This window comes from Oryza glaberrima, chromosome 1 (genome assembly GCF_000147395.1).
Source record: "Oryza glaberrima chromosome 1, OglaRS2, whole genome shotgun sequence".
Lineage (NCBI taxonomy): Eukaryota > Viridiplantae > Streptophyta > Magnoliopsida > Poales > Poaceae > Oryza > Oryza glaberrima.
Window position 1 is genome coordinate 8,544,334 of NC_068326.1, and position 26,883 is coordinate 8,571,216.

The 26,883-nt window shown below is 44.5% G+C and overlaps 3 protein-coding genes and 1 pseudogene across 7 annotated transcripts; 1 reads left to right on the forward strand and 3 right to left on the reverse strand.

Moving 5' to 3' along the window:
- Positions 1–2,749: 2,749 nt before the first annotated feature.
- Positions 2,750–6,781, reverse strand: LOC127760433 (disease resistance protein Pik-2-like). The gene is made up of 4 exons (XM_052284692.1): positions 6,584–6,781; positions 5,705–6,420; positions 3,021–5,127; positions 2,750–2,869 (listed from the first exon to the last, which is right to left on the reverse strand). Exons 1-3 carry the CDS (start codon positions 6,779–6,781, stop codon positions 3,039–3,041), a joined length of 3,003 nt encoding a protein of 1,000 aa, XP_052140652.1. The 3' UTR covers positions 2,750–2,869; positions 3,021–3,038.
- Positions 6,782–11,085: 4,304 nt separating this feature from the next.
- LOC127754628 (disease resistance protein Pik-2-like) lies at positions 11,086–15,453 on the forward strand (annotated as a pseudogene).
- Positions 15,454–15,594: 141 nt separating this feature from the next.
- On the reverse strand, positions 15,595–20,292 carry LOC127754592 (actin-related protein 6). 5 transcript variants are annotated; one of them, XM_052280189.1, is made up of 10 exons: positions 20,010–20,292; positions 19,615–19,690; positions 17,782–18,563; positions 17,112–17,313; positions 16,978–17,041; positions 16,810–16,894; positions 16,667–16,717; positions 16,524–16,586; positions 16,269–16,434; positions 15,595–16,143 (listed from the first exon to the last, which is right to left on the reverse strand). In XM_052280189.1, exons 3-9 carry the CDS (start codon positions 18,474–18,476, stop codon positions 16,305–16,307), a joined length of 1,290 nt encoding a protein of 429 aa, XP_052136149.1. In that variant the 5' UTR covers positions 18,477–18,563; positions 19,615–19,690; positions 20,010–20,292; the 3' UTR covers positions 15,595–16,143; positions 16,269–16,304. The 5 variants fall into 5 exon arrangements, with proteins under 5 accessions (XP_052136149.1, XP_052136129.1, XP_052136143.1 ...); XM_052280169.1 differs by having other exon boundaries at positions 15,595–16,434; XM_052280183.1 differs by having other exon boundaries at positions 15,595–16,434; positions 19,997–20,292.
- Positions 20,293–22,675: 2,383 nt separating this feature from the next.
- Positions 22,676–26,338, reverse strand: LOC127755170 (cysteine proteinase inhibitor 12). Its single transcript, XM_052280833.1, has 4 exons — positions 26,006–26,338; positions 25,675–25,894; positions 23,435–23,580; positions 22,676–23,081 (listed from the first exon to the last, which is right to left on the reverse strand). Exons 1-4 carry the CDS (start codon positions 26,237–26,239, stop codon positions 22,929–22,931), a joined length of 753 nt encoding a protein of 250 aa, XP_052136793.1. The 5' UTR covers positions 26,240–26,338; the 3' UTR covers positions 22,676–22,928.
- Between the last annotated feature and the right edge of the window lie 545 nt (positions 26,339–26,883).

A 26,883-nucleotide genomic window follows, 5' to 3' on the forward strand; every position in this document is an offset into this window, starting at 1 on the left:
TGCCGTTCAATTGAAAGCTGCACTGGGTGTGGGTGATGAGTTGGGGTACGTCCCAGGGTCTCGATTCCTCTGAGCGGGTCATGGTCGCCGTCGCCGGCGGCCGTTTCCTGGCCGCAACATTTGCGCGGATCTCTCATCAATGGCGTCTCGACGAGCTGCTTCAGCAACGACTCCAGCAGCGCGCGGAGGTCGCAGTTCCGGGACACCGTCACGAACGCCGGTGCTGGATCCCCTGCACCGTCGATCGGGCTGTTGTACACCGTCGCCGCCAGCGTCGTCTTGCCCAGGCCGCCGAAGCCGACGATGGAGATCGACCACCTTCCGGCGAGCCGGCGCCGGGTTGTCGTCGCCGCCATGATCACCACCGTCCTCCAGCAGCTTGAGGATGGCTTTCGTCTTGCTGCGGACGCCCACGAGGCGGGACCGCGGGACTCGTCCATGTTGAGCGCCGGCAGCCGGCGGTCGAGGTCGTCGTAGCTCGGCACCGTCCACGCCGCCGTCGCCGTCGCCGGTGGCTCCAGCTTGTAACGCAGCCTCCGCTCGCTGACCTTGAGCGCGCGGGCCTTGAGGCTCTGGACATCCAGGGCCAGCTTGTGCATCGCTCGCAAGGTCTCGAGCGGCTGGATCACCGTCCTCCGTAGCCAGCCGGCGACGAGGCCCTCGTCGCCGCGGTAATGGCGGCCGCGGTGGTGCCAGAAGCCGTCGATGCAGTCCTCCGCGTCGTACGCCACGCCTCCCTCACCTGCTTCATCCACGTCCTCGTCTGCAACAACAAAAGATATATGATTCATCATTTCAAGAACACGAAGGCGCACGAAGCGCGACGCCGCGGCGAGGGAGATGACCTGCTGGGTCTGGTCGTCGTCGCCGGCGGCGGCGAGGTCGCGGAGGCAGGCGTTCATGCTCTCGAGGTCGTCCTTGAGCTCCTGTATCTCGTGGCGGGACGGCGGTGAGGAGGACGTACTTGTCGGAGAGGAAGTCGCCGAGCTTGGCCAGGAGGATGCGCACCACGCCCTCCGTCGAGCTCACCACCGCGGCTAGCTTCCATGGCTGCGGAGACCTCGCCGGCGGGATCCTCTCTGTGTGTAGCTAGAGCTTGCTTATATACACTGCAGACTGCAGGATAAGCTCAACAGCAAAATGAGTAAAGAAATTTTGTTGACTACGAGTCATATTTTGTCATTGAATGCTTCAAAGTTCAGCCATTTGTAATTTCATATCAATAATGTTTTGAATGGTTTTGATATGTTTTTTCTTGGTTGTATTTTGTAATCTCACACAACAAATTTGCACAATGCATAGTTTGATATTTTCTCCCATGTAATGATTACATGGAAGACGCACACAAACACCCACGTCTACACATATATATACCCGCAAGTTCGTCCTTTAAATTTGTGTTGCTTTTTAACTGGCTTTGCTTTGTATACGAATTATCGACCTAAATGTATAGTGTATTTTCTTCTGCTTTCTTAGACTACTTCATAAATGTTTTTTCTTCGACACTAATAGAGATTCACCAAATTACATTTTTTTATGGTGAAAGATACCTATGGCCAACCCCAAAACATATTGTTTGTCTGTGTCAACTTCATTGTGTTGTGACTAGGCCTACTCCCCCATTGTCTATTGTACATGAGAAATCTGAAACAATCAGATCAGATATAATAATGGATCATGGCGAATTGAACTATTGATTAAGTAAAGACGCCCTTGATTGCATTTCATACCAGAAGACCAATATGATTAAGTTCGTCCTGATGGGAATGGCTATATATTGAGCTATGAAGTTGACCAATGATCACATATATATGTGGGCAGTTGGCCACCAAATCTAAGGTCAAGTATGCTATTTTTGCACCACACCAAGCCTGAGTTCAATTTTTTTACTCCTTTTTTTATTTCTCTTTACTACTAGCATATGCTCTCCTATGTTGCAACGAAACCAAAAAACGGGAAATGGGGTGGTGGTGTGGATCTAGCGTAAAACATGTGATCCAACTAGGTTTTTATAACCAACCACTTGCTTTTTTTTTACTAGTTTTCTTGAGACTGGGAATGGTTGCTCACCTAGTACATAGTAATAGATTGTTTTACCACTGGATTAAAAGAAGCCAACTAATATGTGAACCTTAAAAATGTCCTTATATGTTTATGTGCTTTGTCTATCATCAAACAAATGATGTTTTAGATAGAACACATAAAGTCGGAACTCAAATTTAACTCACTATGATGTTAGTAAAAGGTATTGTTACGATTTTATATGTCACAATAGCATTACTAGATTTGTCATGAAAAATATTTTCATATAGTTAAACTTATAATGAATTTATGAAATATATACAATATCAAAATGTGTAGTATAGATTGTATCGATGTTCTCAACGGCAAGTAAAATAGAACGATGCGAGTACCACGAATCCCTTTGTTAGTTATGTTGTCAATTTCTTAGGAACAACAAAACACGAGTTCAAATATTCATGGGTAACATATTAACATGATTAATGATTCACATAGTATTGATACCAGGTAAATCCGTAAAAGAAAAACTAACTGTAGTACACACAAATTCCAACAGTAGATATAAAACTATACATGCCAGCAAGAGTTTGGACACAAGATAATTAAGAACCATATAACAAAGTGGCTACATATCAATAATTGTAATGCATTCTAGACACTAATAGCAAACGTCAACAGTCCAAATAGAGTAAAAGCACAACTTTGATATCAATGATAAAAAGCCTGCCCTCAAGCAACCCTAATTATTACCATCTTCATCTTCATCCTTGGTGCAGATGCATCTCTGGCATATCTTCAAGTCAGTAGTTCCCAAGGTAATGAAATCTTAGCCTTCAGAATTTGTTTCCTATGATCAAGTATAGAAACCGAATATGTCACTTGTCATAAGAAATATACACTTCACAAGACCAAAGTTACACGTGTAGTGATATTTGTGCATGATAAACTCAATTTATATTGAACAGATTAATGCATGTTAGAGGGACAAATGTACATACTCAGTTGGTAGCAGCGTATCAGTTGGATGATTCAGAGTTCATCTCCATTGGTCGATCCTCCCTGTAAACTCTGGGCTTGTTCGGATGATTTCTGCACACAGCTACCATCTTTGCCACCACAGAATCGATCATGATATGGCCGTAGAACTCAACCTCCTTGAGCATTGGGAGCTTATCAATGCCGAAAATGCCATCCTCAGGCTTCTTGAGGACAGCAAGCGTGAGCCTCTCAAGCTGAGGGGCGCCTCCTTGGAAGCTGAGCTCCTCAATGTTGGGTAGATTATCCACGATGAGTTGCTTTAGCCTTGGGAATAGCTTCTCCCGGAAGCGGAGCTCTCTCCCTAGGTATGACGCGCGGTAGAGCTTGAGGGAGAGGAGGCTGGGGAGCTTGCCTAGCTGCTCAATGATGACCTCACCATTGAGGAAGTTATCCCGAAGACAGAGGTCAACAAGGTTACTGAGGTGTGAGACCCAGGAAGGCAATGTGCTGAGCTTACCCCAAAGGAAGAACTTCTCGAGGAAGATTGGTGGTGAAGTGAGATCTAGGAGGGCCTCGAGACCGGCATTGTCATACTGCCAATGAAGGATGGCCAGGCTGCGGAGGGAGTAACTGAGCTTATTGAGGGAGATAACGAATGGCTCCCATTTGCTAGGCCCTTCCTCGCAGTTCATGACACATAGCTTGGTTAGGCCAGGCAGGTCACCGAGCTCACCCATGGCAATGGAGCTTGACACGACGTTGGCATGGGCAATGGTCTGGAGGGATCCCATGGCGGCCAGACCAGGTGGTATTGTCACAGCCTCGAACGGCTCGAAGAGCTTGACACGATGGCTCCTCGTGTAGTATCTGTACCTGCCGGCGAGTAGATGCCTTAGGCGTCCCAACCGGGTGATTGTCTCTGGTAGTGCCTTCACGTCAGTTTCCCTGATGTCCAGTGTTAGAAGCTCTTTTAGCCTCCCGATCAACCGTGGGAGCCGCTGCACACCGGTGTCTCTAAGGCTGAGGTACCTCAAGAGAGACAACTTACAAATGTCTTCCAAGTCGTGGTTGCTCAACCAACGACAACCTTCGAGGTCTAGTACACGAATGAGCTTTAGCTTTGCGAAACTGATTGCCGGTATTGGTTTCTCGATGCACCGGAGCATTAGAAGTGAGCGGACACAAGACAAGTCTCCAGACGACAAGACGTCGTCTTGCTCCTCATCCTTCTTTATCCTCCTCCTACAAAGATGCTTGTCATGAACACCACCAGCTTGTTTCCCCTGAGACGTGTGCGCGCCATGGACAGAGAGCCGTCGGATCTTGTCGTGCCCAGCTGCCACCATCATGGCATGCTGCTGGTGGCCATGCTTGCTCGGGCTTCCTAGCAAGGAGATGAAGTTTTCCTCCATGCACTTTTCTGTCATCATCTCCAGCATGATGTCGTGGACCTTACAACACCTGACGACACCATTGCTGACAACCCTTGTAGGCGTGACTATGCTCCTGCCGACGAACTCGTCCAGGTACTTGCCAGCGGCCTCCTCAGGTGTGCACTCACGTCTGCCGCCAACGAACCCCTCGGCAGCCCACCGCCGCACCAATGGCCCCCTCTTGATCTCATACCCCTCACGGAAGACGCTCAGGTAGAGGAAGCAAGCCTTCAAATGGTAGGGCAGGTCATGGTAGCTAAGTGACATTATCCGCCTCATCCTTTCCATCATTGCGCTTGTGCTCAGCCCAGATCCTAGCCTATCGCACACCTTCATCCACTCCGCCGGTGTCTTGTTCTCCGCCTGAGCCAGCATTCCCCCGACACTGACTATGGCCAGTGGCAAGCCACCGCATTTGGCCAAGATGTTGCCGGAGATGGTCTCCAATCTCCGATACCCCGCGGGACACTTGTTCGACCGAAACACCGTGTTGAAGAACAACTTTCTCGACTGATCATCTTGTAAAACATCCATGGAGTAAACTCGATCGACGGGAAGGGAGCAGCAGCTCTCAGCAACTTGACGATTCCGCGTAGTGATAACTACTCTACTGTGTATATCATTGTCTGGGAAAGCTGGCTTCAAGCTTGCCCAGTCCTCTAGACTCCATACATCATCAACGACTACAAAGTACCTGCACAATAAAAAGAGACCATCACACATCGTCCATGCTTATAAAAGCACTAGCTAAGCTAATCCTTCCTTAAAAAACCAAGCCTCCGACAACTACATCCTCTCAAATCCGAACTACAAGAAGCATATCCACACAACTGGCAAGTACATTTTAATTTACAACTTTCGATGGTAATCAATAACAATGGTTTGCATCTTTCTTTTCTTTTCTTTTCTTTTCATCTAAGCGACCACATATGTTCTTTTGAATTTTAAATTATATATAACTATTTATTAAAATTTTATAAAAAGAACATAACTATTTCAAAGCAAATTTGATGGCAAATTAACCACATGATTGCTATTTGGTGCACGTGTGTTTTACTAGCGTACACTTTTTCATATAAAAGTTTTTCTATGAAAGTTTTAGATAAAAATTTGTTTTTCGAATAAAGTTTTTGAGATAAAAGTTTTTAGGGAAAAAAAGTGTGTGCTAGGAAACGCACACGCGTACGTGATGCGTCAAATAGCAGTACCCAATTAACCAAGCAATAGAATTTCAGTTTTGGTGAGCAACATGCGTGCCAAGTAGTAAGTACCTCTTGTCTCTCAAATGAGTGCTGCAATGGGCGAGGATTTGGGGAATGTCCTTGGTTTCGATGCCTCTGAGTATTTCGTCGTGATCCGTGGTCGTCTTCTTCGTGGAGCAGCGTGAATCTCGCATTGGCGCGAAGAGCTGCTCCACCAACGATTCCAGCAGAGCTCGAAGGTTGCAGCTCCGGGTCACCGTCACGAATGCCCTGTGCTGGATGCCCCGCACCGCGGGGCTCTTGTACACCATCGCCGCCAGCGTCGTCTTGCCTAGGCCGCCGAAGCCGACGATGGACACCACCTTCCGGCGGGCCGAGCCGTCGTCGTCGCCGACCATGTCCAGCAGCTTGAGGACGGCTCTGGTCTTGCTGCGGACGCCGACGAGGCGGGACTCGTCGACGCTGAGTGCCGGAAGGCGGCGGTCGAGGTCGTCGTAGCAGCGGGGCGCGTACTCGCCGGAGCTCGACGCCGCGGCGGGCGGCTCCAGCTTGTAACGCAGCCTCCGCTCGCTGACCATGAGCGCGCGGGCCTTGAGGCTCTGGACCTCCACGGCCAGCTTGTACATCGCCCGCAGCGTCGTCAGCGGCCGGGGCACCGTCCTGCGCAGCCAGCCGGCGAGGTCCTCGTCGCGGTACCGGTCGCCGCCGACGTGGTACCGGAAGCTGTCGATGCAGTCCTCCGCGTCGTACGCCACCTCCCTCACCTGCTTCATCCACGTCCTCGTCTGCAAAAAAAAAAAAGATTCATCGTGTCAAGAACACGAAAGCGCACAACCGATTGCTATGTATAACAAAAACTATTTTCGTTCTAATATATTGACGTGTAATTCTTTTTAGCGTTCGTTAAAAAGAAAAAAATAAGGGGCGACGCCACGGCGAGGGGCTGACCTGCTGGGTCTGGTGGTAGTCGCCGGCGGCGGCGAGGTCGCGGAGGCAGGCGTTCATGCTCTCGAGATCGTCCTTGAGCTCCTGGATCTCGTGGCGGACGCCGCTGAGGAGGACGTACTTGTCGGAGAGGAATTCGCCGAGCTTGCCGAGGAGGATGTGCACCACGCCCTCGGTGGAGCTCACCACGGCGGCCTCCATGGCTTCCTAGCGCAGTGTAAGTTTGGTCGATGAGCTCTTGGCTTCTTCTGGTAGGAATTTATACAGACGATCCGCGCCGAATTGGTTGAGCTCAAACACTGAAGTGATAAGACTGATAGATGCTGTTCAACTGGGATACTGTACTTCACTACAATTTATTCAAATAATTCGTGTCAAAAAAATATTCAAATTATTTTACAGGTTCAATTAGTAGTAATTTTTATTGGGGTTGTTGGATCAGCCATCATGTGATAAGTTGGGGTACCAAGGAGGTAGGAGTATCAATCAATACATTACACTGTCATTACTCTTAAAAATATGGGAATGATTGGTTCATGGTTAGTACTATTTTTCGCCTTAAAATACGAGATCTCTCATGAGAGTGTTGTGTGGTACTCTCTCAAGTAACGAAACTACGTTGTTTCAGACATTTTAGAACATACTTTCTCCATACTCATAAAGGAAGTCGTTTAAGATAATATTTAAGTCAAACCTTAGGAATATAAATCATGAATAACTCTTAAGTTGTTGAGTTTGAAAATGTAAAAATTATATGAATAGATTTGTCTTGAAAAATATTTTCACAAAAGTATACATATATCATTTTTCAATAAATACTTTTATAGAAACAAGAAGTCAAAATTGTATTTTGGAGACCGTGTCGCTGTCCAAAACAACTTCCTTTACGAGTACGGAGGGAGTACTTCAGTTCAAACTTTAAAAAATTTGAACAACAATATATTTATAATTATTTAGAATGGATGAATAAAAATCGTATGAGTAAATTTCTTGGAAACCTACTTTCATATTGCTACCATTTTATCATGTTATGAAAATTAGCGGTCAAAGTTGTACTATTTTAGTATTTTACAACAGTTCTGATGCCCAAAAATAACATGCATGTTTTTTTTTAAAATTCCGTTTCATGGAGGTAAGTCCCATAAATACAGAATGACTATACGAATCGTCGTATCGATAGATGGATCCCAAGGTGTTAGGAAAATGAGCAAAGACATTTTATTGACTGAATCATTTTTTTTGTCAAATCAAAGTTCAATCTGTGTAACTTAATTTCTTGTACCAATAATATTTTGAAATGTTTTACTATATATTTTATCTTTTGTTTATAGTCTCCACGTCTCTTCTAAATTGTGCATCGATCATGCATATAAAGTCTAAATTTGCATAAGTTAACCGCAAAGTTTAATTTACTTTGCATTTTATTTGCTTTGCATATGTGTGTGTACTTTTATGCTTCTCTCTAACCCACCTCATAAAAAGAATTGCCATTGATGATAGAGATTCACCAAATTAGAATTGTTTGAAGGAAGGTAGAAGGTACCTAAAACCAACCCACTTTGTTATTACAATATGATCCCCACACCTGGGCCACCTCTGTTGTTCTGTTATTAATTTGTTGTGACAATGCCAATGTTCAATGGGATCAGTATATATAATCCTAGCTTAATTTCCGTGAAGCATCTAACACAAGTCTCCTTCGGTAGATATCCCTACGTGGCTACGTATAATGAATCTCTGGCAAGTCATTAAGTCAAGACACGCTTGATTGCTTTTCATACCAGAAGACCAACAGTTTGTGTCCTGATGACAATGGGTATTGAGACAGCACGGTTTTGACCACATATATATTTGGGAGCAGTTCGACACACCAAGTGAATTTTATGTGGAACAAATCCTACCCTGGAAATTTCATACCAAGTCTAAGGCCAAGTCTACTATTTTCACACTAAGTCAGAGCTCAAATTGTTGTTAGAGCAGGCTTAATTACGCATTGATCGAGGCCGGTCAGCTGCTCAGGTGCTGCATGGGTACCACGGAGAAGTTTTCGCGCTCACACATGACACATCAAACACCCCCAATGATTACTAGTACAAAACTATGCAAATGAACTAAGGGCATGTTTGATTCAACCCTGAGATAATACTCTATCTTAAATGTGATCTACATATCACCAAACTTGCTCTCCCTCCGATTTTTAGTGTTTAACGCCGTTAAATTTTTTATACTTATCAATCTTATTATTAATAAAATTGTGAAACTTAAGAGCTTGTAGTATGTACTATAAGGACATGCCCTCGAGAGCTTGGACCTGTTTTGTAGGGCTCTTGCTCTTACTTCACATCCGCTTGAGTTAGAGCTTAATCAAACGGTTTCAGATCCATCTAAAAGAAGTGTGACGGATGAGAGTAATCTGAAAAATAAACTAGAGAAGTGAACATTTAATATTACACTCATCCCTACATCCAATACAAGTGGGCATTTAATATTACACTCATCCCTACACCAATAGTTGCTCACAGTTTCCAGGTATAAAACATAGGACCTATTTAGCATAGCTCCAGCTCCACCGAGCTAGAGCTCAACCGAACAATTTCAGCTTCACCTAAAATGGGAGCGAAACTGGGTGTAGCTCTCTCACACAATGAAGGATCTAGATTTAACCAACTCCACAACTCCATTCTAGACTAACTACTAAAGCTAAATTTGTAAGTTGGAGCTCTACCAAATAGGCTCAAAATGTTCTCGTGGCAGGATTATTAAGCGGAACTCTCAAAAGACATCATATTTTAAGGCACTCTGGAAATAGTACTTATAATTTATAAACCAAGGATTCCTATATTATATTTGTAAGACTGACAGTAGTATTGTTTGTTGAAACTTCCTTTGGACAACTAACTTCTCACATGATGGCTGATCCAACAACCCCGATGAATATTAGATATTGTGATCGCCATCACAAATACTATATATGTTTTTTTCGGCACTCTCTATTCTTAAACAGGTGATACTTTAAATATGCATGAATAGTCAAATCTCCAAATATTTTGCTAACATATTGAAAATAATATAGTTTGGTATGGGAGAAATGAAATTGATAGACTTATCATTAAAAATTACTTGTGTATAGACATATTTTGATAATTTAAATTAAATAGGAATATGAGTACAAAAAATAATAATAAATATGCATGGTAAGTTATGTTGATATCACAGAAAGAGGTAATAAAAGTAATATTCCAGCTGTATGAAACTACAGCTATCTCGGTCAACATGATTCCATCTGTAAGAAACAAAACAAAATTAAATTAACTCGAGCTGGCTAGGGAGATTATTTTAAAAACTTTAGATATATGCACACACTTCACTCTTCCCTTAAAATACATGTCACCGCTTGGTGTCGATATTTAAAGGGCATGTTTGTGAACTTAATGTATCGAGAATATAAGAAGGCTGGGTCTACTAACTTCTAACATTTAATTTATTCCATGAGTCCAATAACTATATTTTTTAGAATTTGGTTAACAATAGTCTATCGTTTGAATGAGCTAAAGATGCTGAATAAAACTACAGCTACTATAAGCTGCTCAAACAGGGTACATGAAGCATAATAGACATATGAGGTGCCACAACCATATGTCCATACTACCATATAGATGTTACTCCCTCGGTCCCTTCGTCCTAAAATGTAGCAATCTAAAATATGATGAGGCCTATTCTAAAATAAAAAAAAAATCTAGACATAATATGAGACTCATCCTAGAACATCCATCAGATTGCTACATTCTGTCTAAATTCGTCATCCTAGGTTGCTAAATTCTAGGACGTAGGTAGTAACAAAGTACAGATTGCATAAGAGCAAGTATAATATAGGGCTATAAGAAGGCTGAATGCTGATGTGGATGAGAGAGGAGAGGAGAGATGATAAGCGAGCTGTAAGTTTGCAGCCGGCTTAGGCACAGAAACCAAGAAAATTTGTGAGACAGACAGGTGGACCATATAGACCATATATTTATAGTGAAGAGTTAACCACCATATGAGTGAGCTGAGAGATAGGCTATAAGGATCTGTACATGTACAGTAAGCAGTTGGTTGTATTATTAGCCTCGCTCTAAGAGCAAGTTTAATAGTATAGTCAATTATTGGCTCTAAATCATCTATAATCAATTTAATAGCCAATTTATACAATAGTTACATATACACATATACTACATAATTAACCTTTGGTATCACCTGTCATACACACATGTATCTTAAGTTCATGTTGCAGCTGGCTACAGATCTGTAGCCCGCTATTCTTACATCTTTTCTTTTATCTTCTTAAAATATATTTATAGTTGGCTTATAATCTGCTATTGTACCTACTATAAGAGCACCCATCAGTGTCAGAGTTTAGCTGAAGTTGCTCAGGCGCTGAGCCCCGGAAAACGGTATATAAAATTGTGATTCGAAGAGGCCAGCTGATTGACTCTACACTCGGGTTGCGGTAGCTGCGGCAATTGACCATGGAAGCCGCCGTGGTGAGCTCGACCTAGGGCGTGGTGCGCATCCTCCTGGCCAAGCTCGGCGAATTCCTCTCCGACAAGTACGTCCTCCTCAGCGGCGTCCGCCACGAGATCCAGGAGCTCAAGGACGACCTCGAGAGCATGAACGCCTGCCTCCGCGACCTCGCCGCCGTCGGCGACTACGACCAGTCCCAGCAGGTCAGCCCCTCGCCGTGGCGTCGCGCCTTGTTTTTCCTTTCTCGCGAACGCTAAAAAGTATTGCACGTCAACATATTAGAAAAAGAAAAGAGTTTTTTTATACAACGCAATTGGTTCTTCGTGTTCTTGACACGATGAATCTTTTTTTTTTTTGCAGACGAGGACGTGGATGAAGCAGGTGAGGGAGGTGGCGTACGACGCGGAGGACTGCATCGACAGCTTCCGGTACCACGTCGGCGGCGACCGGAACCACGACGAGGGCCTCCTCGTCGTCGCCGGCTGGCTGCGCAGGACGGTGCTCCGGCCGCTGACGACGCTGCGGGCGATGTACAAGCTGGCCGTGGAGGTCCAGAGCCTCAAGGCCCGCGCGCTCAAGGTCAGCGAGCGGAGGCTCAGGTACAGGCTGGAGCCGCCCGCCGCGGCGTCGAGCTCCGGCGAGTACGCGCCCCGCTGCTACGACGACCTCGACCGTCGCCTTCCGGCGCTCAGCGTCGACGAGTCCCGCCTCGTCGGCGTCCGCAGCAAGACCAGAGCCATCCTCAAGCTGCTGGAACACAAGGACGACGGCGACGACAACGGCTTGGCTCGCCGGAAGGTGGTCGCCGTCGTCGGCTTCGGCGGCCTGGGCAAGACGACGCTGGCGGCGATGGTGTACAAGAGCCCGGCGGTGCAGGGGATCCAGCACAGGGCGTTCGTGACGGTGACCCGAAGCTGCAACCTTCGCGCCATGCTGGAGTCGCTGCTGGAGCAGCTGTTCGCGCCGGCGCGAGATCCACGCTGCTCCAGGAAGGAGATCATGGCCATGGAAAAGGATGAAATACTCAGAGGCATCGAAACCAAGGACATTCCCCAACTCCTCGCCCATTGCAGTACTCATCTGAGCGACAAGAGGTATATTATTGTCTCTGTCTCTGCCTACTTAATTTTCAACTGAAAATGCTTTTGGTTGGTTGATTGGTTTGTTGCCAAAATTACATTCAGACAGTTTCATCTTTTCAAATTTTGATAACGCATACACCCTTTATCTTATACTCCCTCCATCTCAAAATATTTGACACCGTTGACTTTTTAGTACGTGTTTGACCATTCGTCTTATTTAAAAAATTTAAGTAATTATTTATTCTTTTCATATCATTTGATTCATTGTTAAATATACTTTCATGTGAACATATAGTTTTACATATTTCACAATTTTTTTTAATAAGACGAACGGTCAAACATGTGCTAAAATGTCAACGGTGTCAAACATTTTAAAATGGAGGGAGTAGTAGTTTAGATGAGGAAATAGTCGTCGAAAACTATTATAGTAGTTATTAGGAGGTTGGATTCTAATCACTTAGGGGATGTCAGAACTTTGTCAAATATTTTGAGAATCTTTTACTATCCATGAGCAACTAGTAGGAGATATCACACAATTCCTAGTGTAGATTTGGTTTCTATCGGTATCTTGCTAGTGTTAAGAAATCTGGAGGTGCTATAAATTAACTAACATCAGACAAAGAAGGTGCCTTTCAGGATCTCTTCAGAAACCGTAAAAATCACAATATTATAAGTATTAAGTATGAATATGTAATGCATTCCTTTTCATGTGCAGATACTTTATTGTTGTTGACGACTTATGGAGTCTGGAGGACTGGGCAAGCTTGAAGCCAGCCTTTCCCGACAATGACAAGCATAGTCGAATAATAATCACTACAAGGAACCGTCAGGTTGCTGAGAGCTGCTGCTCGCTTCCCGGCGATCGCGTTCACTTCATGGATGTTCTGCCAAACGATCAGTCCAGAGAGCTGTTCTTCAAGACGGTGTTCCAGAAGGAGCATTGCCCGTCGGAGTACCGAAGCCTGGAGGGCATCTCCGGTGACATCTTGGCCAAATGCGGCGGCCTGCCGCTGGCCATAGTCAGTGTGGGAGGAATGCTGGCCCAGGCGGAGAACAAGATGCCGGTGGAGTGGACGAAAGTGTGCGGCAAGCTGGGCTCCGGGCTGAGCACGAGCGCGGCGGTGAGGGGGATGAGGCGGATACTGTCGCTGAGCTACCACGACCTGCCCTACCACCTCAAGGCTTGCTTCCTCTACCTCAGCGTCTTCCGCGAGGGGTACGAGATCAAGCGGGGGCCCCTGGTGCGGCGATGGGCCGCCGAGGGGTTCGTTGGCGGTGGGCGGGAGTGGACCCCCGAGGAGGCCGCCGGCAAGTACATAGACGAGTTCGTTGGCAGGAGCATCGTCACACCCACTCGGGTCGCCACCAATGGCATGGTTAGGTGTTGTAAGGTGCACGACATCATGCTGGAGGTGATGACGGCCAAGTGCGTGGAGGAGAACTTCATCTCCTTGTTGGGGAGCGTGACCAGCTACGGGCGTCACCAACATACCGCGGCTACGACAACTGGGCATGACAAGATCCGGCGGCTATCTGTCCATGGCTCCCACATGCCGCAGGGGCAACAATCTAGGAGTGGTGGTGGTGATGAGGATATCTTTAGGTTTAGGAGGAGAAGGAAGAAGGGCGAGGGCGAGGGTCAGGACGACGTCTTGTCGTCCGTAGACTTGTCTTGCGCCCGCTCGCTGTTGATGCTCCGGTGCATCGAGAAACCACTGCCAGCAATTAGCTTCAAGCGCCTAAAGCTCCTCAGGGTGCTGGATCTCGAAGGTTGTCGTTGGCTAAGCAGCCGTGAATTGGACGACATCTGCAAGCTCTCCCTCTTGAGGTACCTAAGCCTTAGGGACACAGGCGTGCAGCAGCTGCCACGGTCGGTCGGGAGACTGAAACAGCTCATGACACTGGACGTCAGGGAAACCGATGTGAGGGAGTTGCCGGAGACGATCACCCGGCTAGGACACATGAGGCATCTTCTATCAGGCAGGTACAGATACTACACAAGGAGCCACCGTGTCAAGCTCTTTGAGCCATTTGAGGCCGTGACAATACCACCTGGCTTGAGCGCCATGGAGTCCCTCCAAACCATTGCCCATGCCAACGTTGCGTCGAGCGGCGTCGCCATGGGCGAGTTGGGTGACCTACCTAACCTAACCAAGCTCTGCGTCATGAACAGTGAAAAGGGGCCTAACAAATGGAAGCCATTCATTGCGTCCCTCAACAAACTCAGCTACTCCCTCCGCAGCTTGTCTATCCTCCACTGGTTAAATGAGGACGCTGGCCTCGAGGAACTCCTAGATCTAGACTCGCCACCCATCTTCCTCGAGAAGTTCTTCCTCTGGGGCAAGCTTAGCATGTTGCCTCCTTGGGTCTCACACCTCGGCAATCTGGTCGACCTCTCGCTCCGAGAGAACTTCCTTGATGGCAAGGAGGTCATCGAGCAGCTAGGCAAGCTCCCTAGCCTCCTCTCCCTCAAGCTCTACTACCAGTCATATATGGGGAGAGAGCTCCGCTTCCGGGAGAAGCTATTCCCGAGGCTCAAGCAGCTGATCGTGGACAATATGCCCAACCTTGATGAGCTTAGCTTCCAAGGAGGCGCCCCCGAGCTTGAGAGGCTCACGCTCGCCGTCCTCAAGGAGCCTGCAGATGGCATCTCCGGCATTGACAAGCTCCCAAGGCTCAAGGAGGTTGAGTTCTTTGGCCATGTCATCGTCGACTCCGTGGTGGAGAGCATGGTAGCTGTGTGCAAGAAGCATCCTAACAAGCCGAGAGTTTACAGGGGAGATCGACCAATGGAGATGGACTCTGAATTGTCCAGCTGATACATTGCTAGCGACTGGGTATGTACATAACTGACCCTCTTTTATGCACCAATCAGTTCTACATGTATTCGAGTTTTATACGCTAATTAATCGATTATCTAGAAAGGACATGTAATTTTGGTTTCATAAACTGTGCAGTTTCGATGGTAAGGAATACATCCGACTTCTATCCTAGGAACATTGCACAAAATTCTGAAGGCTCAGGAGGTCATTCCCATCATCCCATGGAGAAGTACTGATCCTGAGGTCCGAAGATACGCCTGAGAGACACCTGCGACAAGGTTGAGGGATGAGGGATGAAGATGGTAACCATGGTTGCCTGAGGGGAGTCCTGGTGTTATCTGAGAGTTGGCAATTCAATTGTTACCATGCATGTCGCTGCACTTGTTATCTACGTACTAGTGGTTCTGTTCTTGTGGCTGAACTCTTGCTGGTGACATCTGTAAGATTCTGTATCAGCAGTCGGAGTGTGTGTGTGTGTGTGTGTGTGTGTGTGTGTGTGTGTGTGTGTGTGTGTGTGTTGTTCCTTTGTGACTCTTATCTGGAAATCATTGCTAGTTTGCTACGTGAAGTGCCAGCAATGTTGCTCGTAAAATTTTGATGACATAAGTGCATTTCAGTAAACACTAGGGGATTTTTTTTTTTTTTGAACAAAGACATTTTTAGAGGATATCTCACAAGTGAATAGGTGCATATCTCATAGGCTCAGCGTACTAGCAATAGTTAATATACCATTCAAGCCAATCACACGATCAGCAAGGTCATTTTCAGCTCAAAGGTGGACAGAAGACTCGAAAATTCCAGAGACTGAATATACAAACTAACATACTAATATTTATGCTTCTAAAAGACGATCATGCATACTGTTGTTTCTAAACTAAAGCTCAGTGTGGCGTACACAGGTCAGGTATTGCCAGAGTAAATGACTAATAAAATATTTCCATGCACGCTGTTTACTCGGAAAAAAATTAAGAAAACTTTTCACCGAGCAGAAAAGCAAAATTCACCATTTATCTCAGAGCAACTGTGTTCCGAGGGTGTTAGACCACAAAGGTTTTCCCTGGTAAGGACTATATCTGCATATTTAGCTGGTAGGAAGGCTGAAAGAATTGGTTGCCAGTAATAAAGGGGACCAGATACATGGAGTAATAGCTTCTAATTCCTATGTAAGAAAATGACCACGTGTTAAAATTGTGCATCATTACCTTCTAGAACCAAACTTCTCGTTTGCCTAATTAATGAGTATTTCTTCAAGACCTGAACTAGATAGTGCTGAATCATACTTACAAATTGCACTTCTACTGAGCTGCTGGCACACAACTTTCAGTGAAAGAATCTACGACGGCACCGCATTGAACCCATCTCTTCATACTCTGATTTTGTAATGCACATTGATTCAAAATCAGGCCTGTGCGCCAAAAGAGATCCACCTCTCCAGGCACCAAGAATTGGGCTAGACAAAGCAACAGGATGTTAATGGTAAGTTGGTGACTATACATGTCCAACAGCGCACGTGTGCAAAAGAGATAGAGTGGTACATACTCCTCCTGAGCAATTATCTTTACTTGGTAGTCATCAGGCACAAGAGGACGAAGTTCCTTTTCCCTGTGAATAGCAAACAATAAATCCCACACCCCTTGAGATGGTATTTCTGATGTACAAAAATAATAAAAAGATCAACTTACAATCTTTCGGTGAATCGAGGGAATAGCGTGCTTCCTCCTGCCAGGATAATTCTGGAGAGTGGAAACAAACCAACACATAGTAACATGGATGTATATTCAAATGTCAAGATAGGTTCAGAATTCAGACAATAAATAAATGATACCTCTCAAAAAGCACAGGTTGAAGATGTGGGTGGCAAGCTTGTATAGCACGAACTATGCACTCAGCAAGCCCAGCTTGATTCATACCTATGAACATGCACAGTAGCGAGATTAACAGAGCAACAATGAACAGCTCAAAGTACACATGACATTTTAGTAGATCTGCTGACCCAGATCAATTGGATGGAAAAGCATCTCTGGCACTAGGAACCTCTCATTGGTCAACACAAATTCCTGAATAGGAACAACCCAGTTAGATGATGCCAAACAATATTAAGCATGTAATTATAGCTCGAGATGTTACATTTTGACTAAGTTCAGGCTTTTTCTTATCCTCAAACTTGCTCCTATCGCTGTCAGAACTATCCTTTCTAACCGATTCTCCATTAGCAGGCAGGGAGCTGTATCTGCATGCCTCATCCAAGTCCTTCACAAACCCTTTCTTGTATGTTATACCATCAGGGAGAATGTAGGAGCATCTAAAAGGGTTGTCATTAGATGATAACCTGCAAAATAATTGCATAGCATGTTTGTAACTTAGATACTAGGAAAGACACTACAAAAACTATTTAGAATTGAAACTTAGATGGATAAAAACCTCAAATGTATTCAACACGTGGACCAACTAATTATTTAATGAAAAACTATTACCATCTCAATCAGTGATTGTGCTGTCCCAGAAGTGCAATTCAAAGTTTCAAAATCTAGCTTCTAATAAAGGAAATACCAACCCTTCATACATACATATGAAACACAAAGCCACCTTTGTCAACTACAGCACTAAGTTCCAAAGATAAGATACTAAGCTATCTACATCTCATTAAGCTGGTTACACAAGCAAAACATTCTTAGCAGGACTTTCTGTGTGAAGGACCATTTGACCTTGAAGATAAACTTGAAATCAGGTTAAATTTGAACCCTAAACAATAGGCAAGCATGTATCCATATGTGGTGGGATGAGAATGGCAACAGACCTGGCAAGACGAAGATCACCAGGGACATCAAGGGATACAAAGCATAGTTTTTCCTTTGCATCATCAATGAGGAGTGTTTCATCCATGACATTAAGGGAGCGATATGAAATGAGCTCTTTGAGATAGTTTGTGAGGGCCTTTCCACCAAGGTCCATGCGCCGCACAGCATAATTCAGTGTAAAGTTTTGAAGCACGGGAGATGCATGAGTGAAAGAGAAGCCACAGTCAACAACAAGGCTACATTGAGCTCGAAACAGCGATGGCTGGCGGCTAGCCTCATAAAGGTGAACAAGGGAAGGGGCATCTGCAACACAAAGAGATTTGAAACCAAGCTCCTCAAAAACAAGCTCATCGGTTGCATGCTGCAGTGCTGGAGGGTTGAACTGTGGTTCCACCAGTAGCAACGATGAGTTGTTAGGATCCACCTGCAGTAGGTTGCGTATAACCCGCTCCCACACCTCCCGTTGCACTTCTTGATTGATGAGATAGCCACGATCAATAGGACGCCTCAATGTCATGCCAGTAACATCAACATCTTGTGCCTGCAGCTGGTCAGCAACTAGCCATTTCTTGGAACCAGGGGGCTTGGCCATACAGTTGGGGACAACAGCAGTCGGATTCATGTCCCCACCAAATCCAGCCTTCAGAAGACCACCCCCATTGTCTAGCACCACAACACCTGATCCACCCGTCATTATATGCCACTCTCCTTTTTCCTCCTATTCTTGCCTATCCTTGGTCAAATGAAAATCGAAATGGTATGATTGGATTTACAAGCACTCCTACATAAATAAAACCACACAACAGATGGAAATGGTAAATTGCCAAGATTGAAACAGCTAATGCTAAATAAAATCAAATGAAGTAGCCATCATGTTTGTAATCAATACTCCCTCTGTTTCATATTATAAGTTAGAAAAAATTAGCAACATCTAAAACACCAAATTAGTTTCATTAAATCTAACATTGAATATATTTTGATAATATAATGTGTTTAAAATACTATTATGTTTTTCTATAAACTTGGTCCAAGTTAAAAAAAAGTTTGACTAGGAAAAAAAAAATCAAAACGACTTATAATATAAAATGGATGGAGTAGTTGCTTACGTAATCTGGGAAAATTTTGCTAAAGTGTAACATTAAAGAACAATACATAGCATCCATATCTCAACCAACCATGGAACCAGTCAAGAAAAAGGAACTCGGTTGTACCAAAAGCAATGCATAACATCAACATACAGCATGACAGACCACCAAGTATTTTAACCCTGCAAACATTGGCGGAAGCTTGATGCGACCAATATAGTTCCAACAACAGCTAATAGTACAGAGGTGGAGCTTCATGGAGGCCAACCTGGGTGTTGCCCCCTCAGCTTTGGCAGCAAACACATATATACTTAACAAGTATCTAGTAAGAAAATTTATTTTCTGCTCAATTGATTAGCAAGTGAAGAGGGCAGACGCTTTCTTGGAAGTTGGGTGTTCAAATCCTGAGAAGTCCATTCTTTTTCTTCAGTTTAATTGCTTACTAAATCATTTTCCTCCTATGGATGACAAACATTTTTATCTTAATAAAATAGCTCTCTTAAAACCTGTTAATTTACAATAACTTTGATATGTTGTCTTTTATAACTTGAGTGATCCTTTTCCACCTGTTTAACAGCTATACTTAGGTATAACATATATTTTTTCTTAACAAAAACATGCTTGGAAATTATTTTACAATATGAATAGCCCTTCTACAAATTCTACTTCTGCCATTACCAACATTTCCACTCTATAATAGCTGGCCCCATCTAGAATCTCTCTCAAGCTCCGCCACTGCAGTAGTACCTTTGCAAATCGGGCCTATAAGAACGCGATCCTTGGCCAACGAATCGTCACTGCATCGGCATCTGGTTCAGCAAAACTGCGCATAACAAAGAAATGCTAAGTTTCAAACCAACTGTTGATAGCAAGTCGAGAAGGGGTTCTATGTGCAAGAGTAGTACAAAAGCCACTGTTTCTCTCTTCTGCTTCTTCTTCTTCTTTTGCAAAATAGGCGTTGGAGATGAGCGCGCATTACTTCTACCCGAGTATACAGATTCAATAGACTTGCTCGAAGTGTGTGACTTAAGCATAAAAGCAATAAAACGACCCCCGTATGGCTTACTACGGCATTAGGTATTCTCGAAAATGCGATATGGCGAAAGCGAAGACTAGAGAGGAATTTTACCCCCCACAGTTACCTCGCGCGGACCAGCTGGAGGCGTGCGCAGGCGCCGCTCACATACGTACGGCGGCTGATGGCGGCGCCTACGCCGCTGCCCCCATCGGGGAAGGGCGGCCGGCGGAGCTAGCTGCTAGCCAACCTGGAGGGGGGGGGGCGCTCCCACGGCGAGGAAGGAAAGGGGCGGCGGGGTTGTCCGTGGCAGCGGTGGAATCGGCGACGGTGGGACCGCGGGATGCGCGGCGGCGAGGGTGAGGGCGGCGGCGGCGCGGGTGTGGACGCTGTGGCGGAGGGGTAGTAGCGTTTCGGGGAAATCGGGGAGGGCCGTTGGATATAGTATAGAGCATATGAGCGGTTAGAACTGTAAGATCTACGGCAGCGTTTGGCTAATGGGAAATGATTTTTCACCCACCAAAAGACATCTTTAAATTCTAACCGTTCATTCACCCTCTTCTATTTAATCATAACCCTTCATTCATTTATCAATCCCAATCTCACCCTTTTTCCCATTATCCAAACACACCCTAATAGCGTAAGAGCATCACCAACAAAAGTGTATAATACACCCCTAAATTTTTATTTTTGAGTTTTCTAAACCGAAAATAGGAAGTGAAAAAACTAATATTTTCAAGAGAAAACCTAAATTTATTTTTCAAAAACTAAAAGTGAACCATTCTATTAAACTTAAAAAAATCATTATTTTGCTCCGTACCGTGCGTGAGAAGGCTCGCGCAGCCCTTCAGGCCAACCGCGACGAGGGAGAGAGGGCCTGGCGCCTACCCACTGTCTCGCGAGCGGCACGACGAGGCGGTCGTACACCATCTTTGCTCTTCTTTACGTTGCCGCCGCCTCCACTGTTAAAGCCGGGGGCTCTCTCTATCATAAGATCTGGGTAGAGTTTAGGCGAGGTGACACCACCAGCGATGGAGCCCTGGCGGGATCAATGACAGGGAAACTCTTCCGTTGCCGCATAACTCACCTCCTCTGCCCCGCCTGCCCCGCTTCCTCTATGCCCTTCTCCCCGTATCCCCTTCCTTGTAGATCGTCATCGTGATGGACAACCGCGTCCACGAGCACGTGGTTGAGACCACGGTGCATTGGACGGCGTGCGTGTCGAGCCACCGAGGTCCCGCCACTCATCGGATTGGATTCGTGCGTGCCGGGCCGCCGAGGTCCCGCCATGCGTTGGTGTGGTAAGAAGACGAAAGAAAGAAGAAACAAAACGGGAAAAAAGAGATTGGTGGAAAATGTGACGGCAGTGGCACGATTTCAATTTTGTATAATTTCATTAGCATGGTTACGAATAGACGAATTGTAATGGCATATATTTGAAATGGACATATTTGCAATTGGAGTAAATTGCATCCATGGTACACCAACTTGGCAAGTGGGTGCGATATAGTGGAAGAAGTTGAGAATTGAACGTCCGAGTGCAACAACTTGATAAGTGGGTGCGTTCTAATACAAGAACTTGATAATTTACTCCCTCCGTTCCATATTGTAAGACTTTCTAGCATTGCCCATATTCATATAGATGTTAATGAATCTAGACATAATATGGGCAATACTAGAAAGTCTTACGATATAAAACGGAGGAAGTAGTATTTTGGTGCATCAACTTGGCTAAGCATATGCTAGGTGATTTTTTTTTTTACAATGTCAATATAACATTACATAATCCTACGGATATTACCTTATAGTATTGAATGTAATCTTTAAGAATTCTATTGCACATATAATTTACATCCAATTACCTTTTAAGAATTTTTTGTTTTCTTCATCTTCTCAAATATCAACTAAATATAATAATTTCTACATTCAGTTTAATTGATTTTCAGTTACTAGTTATTATGATACCAATATAAATATGCACCCAATAATAAAGTTGCCGCATAACTTCTTAATTTATTGTATCAAAATCGTACCTACCTTACAAAGTTATTGCATTTATGTGATCACTTATAAAGTTCTTATACTAAATTGCACCTACCTACCAAATTGTTGCACTAGATTACTCATTTCTCAAGTTCTTAAACCATATTGCACCCACTTATCAAGTTGATACACTAGCGGTGCAATTTACTCTTGCAGTTGCATGGATCAAATTAACCCATTTTTCTCCGTTTTTCTTTTTGAAGCAGCTATAGATAATCCCTCTATCCCAAAATATAACGCACAGCACTACTAACACATAAATTAAAAAAAGAAATTAATCGTCACTACTAACACATAAATTAAAAAAAGAAATTAATCGTCTCTTCAGTAAGGTCACCTCGATGTATGCAAATAATGTGAAAGTAATATGATTGGAGAGTTATATATAACGAGACATGGATAAAAAATGATTATACCTTATATTAGGTATATTTTCAGAGGGATGGATGAAGTATCTATCTGTTCAACCTTGAATACTTCTAGCCTTCGCTAGGTTCCGTCTGATCAATTGATCTCCTCCACTAAAAAAGATGGGAAAAAAAACGATCTATAATGGAGACAGCAGACAGGACATGAAGCAGAAATCAGCAGCCCCAAACTCCCTTGCTTTGGCATGTTTCTCTACATAGTAGTTAAAATGCAGAAAAAAATCGGATCCCTAACCCGAATATCTGCAGAGATCCGACGGTATAACATGTTGAATATTCATGCAAGTACATTTGGCATGTTAAGCAACCAAAGAGTGGTGACTTGAGAAGTATCAACATAGGATTTCACATTCACAAGCTGTATGGCATAGACCCACGGTTCCCTTGAGAAGTTACACGACCAGTATCGTATTATCACACTAAGAGCAACAGGAACAAAAGGATAGTGTAGTGTCTTCTTTTCATCGATGTTAGGAACAAGTTCCAGCCTATGTCCCGATAGAAACGGAAGGGTGCATGTTCACTGTTTTCTTATTGAACACAAACTACATAACTACAGCTTAATGTGGCAAGGTTCACTGGCTGCTCGATTCATCATGCTCTTGTTGCATCTGGTTCAGTACAAATGCCCCTTCAAGGTTCTTGTGGACCTCGGCTCTGAACTTCTCCTCCTTGTTTCCCCTCTTAAGTTTCATCAGAATGTCAAACTTTGCGAAGTCTTCAACAACCTGATTGATAACCATATCAGCAATAAGGGTGTGTTTGAGGAGAAGGGGATTGAGGAGATTGAGAAGATACGCAAAACAAGGTGAGCTATTAGCTCATGATTAATTGAGTATTAACTATTTTAAATTTCAAAAATGGATTAATATGATTTTTTAAAGCAACTTTCCTATAGAAAATTTTTGCAAAAAACGCACCGTTTAGTAGCTTGGGAAACGTGCGCGCGGAAAACGAAACAAACAAACTCACTCTCTCACCCTCTCGAACGCTGCCTAAGTGAACTATAAGCTCAGCATTACTAAATTAGATACAAAAAAGAAAAGATAATCTTTGGATGGATGAATTCACAATAGCTGACCTCTGCCTTTGCACGAACGATCTCGAGAAGTTCATATGGAAACAGGGAGTTTGACCTCTGCTGGATTGATTTCACAGCATGGTCTGCAGCATCTTTGACTACAGGATCATGTACTGGAACATCACGCCACCCAGGCTCATGTCCACCTGAAATTTCATTGAGTTCAATATCAGGTTTAGAAGTTATAACAATATCTCATATCCAGCACAAGTGTGTGATCAACTTTCAACATCCATGAATCGGCACATGAAGAAACTATCACATTCTAATTAGCCACTTTGTATCATATGTGTTGACATTGACATCTGCCACGTTTCACTGAAAGGAAAACATATTCAAATAGGTAGAAGGATGCATAGTGTGCCTTGGGGTGCTCAACCCTCTTTAAACTGGTAGAAGGAAAACCAGGCACCAGGCTTGCATGGCATCATGTCAGCATTTGATATATGCATGGATAGTGTGTACAGGTATGTGCAGCCCTAATTATGCCCATTTGTTCACAGTTTAGCATGATTATGGTAACTACACTCTTACAAATACAATATAATTAGACCATGTCTTTACTACATGTAGATGCTGGGCACACCTCTTCCCTCCCTCAAAAATATTATGGAATGCAAACTCTTATGAACAAATATGCCAGAAGGGGAGGAACTTATTTTGCTTTAACCCCTGTGGCACAGGTGTAACATTCTGCTGTCTGAAACTAGCTTATGAAGAACTGACATAAACATATAGACGTACAGCAAAACTTCTAACACTCAAACAAATAATTAGTGTGAGAATCCTTGAGCACTCTTTCTAGCTGGTGTGGTGATCTGATTGGAATTCAAAATGCACTATATAAATATAAGCATGTAATGCTACTGCTATCCATGCTACAAATGAGATTATGCCCAGTCCGCTGCAGCTCACATGAATGCAAAACAAACATTATCACAGGTACCCTATAATAGAATTCTACAAGCAATAAAACAGGAGAATGCACTAACTAGACACTGTATGTTGTGAATATTATTTTCTCATGAAATTTTACATCTACATAAGTTCTTCTAAATATACCAGTACCACCCAATGATACATTAGGTGATAATGCAATATTGAAACATAATAGTGGGATTATGATGCAGAAATACAGGGTGTGTGTGGTGATAGGCAAGCAAATGTAATCAAATCGTCATGCACTCATGCTCATGCAGTGAGGTGTTGCATCAATCTGATGGGATTCATGTAATAGTTTGTTCAGACAGACAAGGTGGTAAAGCATGAACATACACATGCCGCCATGATTGGGCAGCTGTTCAAGCAGCATAGCACAGTGAATATAGAGATCAGGCAGGAGCATGTCATGCCAAAATAGAAATCGAGCAGGGGTATGTCACCAGAATATAGATCGAGCATGGCATGCCAAAGTTTTAGAAGGACATATTAGCAGGGATCAGCTTACGCAGGATGTTCAAATATATAACTACGCAACCCAGCAGCATAAAATTGATCTACCAAGTTATACCCATCAAACATAAGAAGAACTTTTTCAAAAAAATATAAGAAGAAGAAAACTAAGGTTTGGACTAATTACCTTTTAAGTTCAACAGGGCACATATAACAAACTCAACTAGACATGAATGTGTAACTAACAAACAAAATAAGAAACTAAACAAAAACATAAAGGTTGAGCTTCACACGTTACAACTTGTGCTCTCTGTATGTAGAATCAAATGCTTGGTAACAACAACTCAGATCACTATTAACTAAATGGAGTCAACAGCAAACCATTAACCATGCCACAGCTATCTAAATTCAGTAAAAGAGGTTTTTAACAGAGGATGACAAGAATACAGTCACCTGCCGCTGTGCGTTGTCAAATTCCAAGCTATCACAGAATCCAACCGTCACTTATTCCCAGTAGAAATGTATTTCAAGCTATACATGTAGAAATGTTGTATAATTGTCAACATTTATATGATTGTGGAAATGTTGGCAATTCCTTGTGCAAGAAATTGAGAACCCAACCGTCACTCATTCCCAGTCGATGATCTCGACTCTACACTGTCGTTTTTTTTTCCAACGAAACTATTCCATAGATGACTAGGCATTTCTACATACACCTCGTCATCACCACCCATGCCCAATCCCCTCCCTTCGCAGAATCACAAGCTAGCGTGCGAGCAAGCACGCAATATCTCAAAAGAAGCAAAGATTAGAGGCAGGCGACAGGCGAGATCAGTGGGAGCGAAAACCTTTCTTGGCGCCGAGGTCGGCGTTGGTGAAGGTGGTTGCATCCCCAGTGTTGCGGAACTCCTGGAGCTCCTTGAAATCGAGCCACGGCTTGACCCAGACCTTGGCCTCGTACACCTTCTTCCTCCCCGCCTCGAGGGCCTCGAGCGTGAGGTGGTGCAGCGTGCCGGCCACCACCTGCTCCTTCGCCTCCACCACCCGCACGAACTCCAGCAGCGCGTTCTGCAAGCACCACACCCAGAGAACCCTCACAAGTTCAGTACCCACAAAATCGCCACTGGGGAGGAAGCGAGAGAGAGGGAGGGGGGAGGGGGGGGGGGGAGGGGGCTTCACCTCGCGCTTGTTGTGCTCGTCGACGGCGAAGCGGGCGAGCGCGTCGGTCTCGACGCTGTTGGCGGCGGAGGGGGCGTCGTGCGCGCCGCCGAGGACGTGGCCGGCCATGGCGAGGGACGCGGAGCCGACGAGGAACAGGGCGGCGGCGGCGGCGGCGACGGCGAGGAGGAGGAAGAGGGGGAGCGGAGCGGCGGCGGAGGAGGAGGCGGGCCGCGTCGTCGCAACAACGCGCATCCCAAACTTTCCCTTCGTTACGGTTTCGCTCTTGGGGCTTGCGGTTGCGGCTTCTTTGCTTCGTGCGGGGGGTTTCTCTCTTTGCGACGAACGGGGATGACGGTTTGGCTGTTGAGGCGAGTCGATCTAGAAAGAGAGAGAGTTGAGAGCGGTGGCGGAACACGTGGCGGGGAAGGTGCAGGCTACGCCTACGCGGCGTCGATTCGGACGGTGGGGCGTGGGGCCCACCACCGTACTTGGGCCGGAACTGGATCTCCGACCGACGTGCGGCCCACATGTATTGGGCCATTCGGTATCGCGGCCTCACTGTGGCCCATATATGAATGCGGCCTAGGGAGTACCTATACATCTTTCGAAAGATTTTTATGATCATATCACACAGATTTTTAATCTTTGAATTAAAATCCGATAGATATAATAAAAAGCAAAAGACAATTAAGAAACACCATAATGGACACTAAATTACCATATCCTCAAGAAAAAGACCAAATCCAATACAAAATTTAAAATTTGCATGCGAAGATTCAAAAATTACAGTGTAACTTACAAAAGTTACAGTGTAAGTTTCATAAATTACACTGTAACTTACAAGAAAATGCAATGTAAAATTGAGAGAGAAAATTGAGTGATAGATAAGAAAAAAT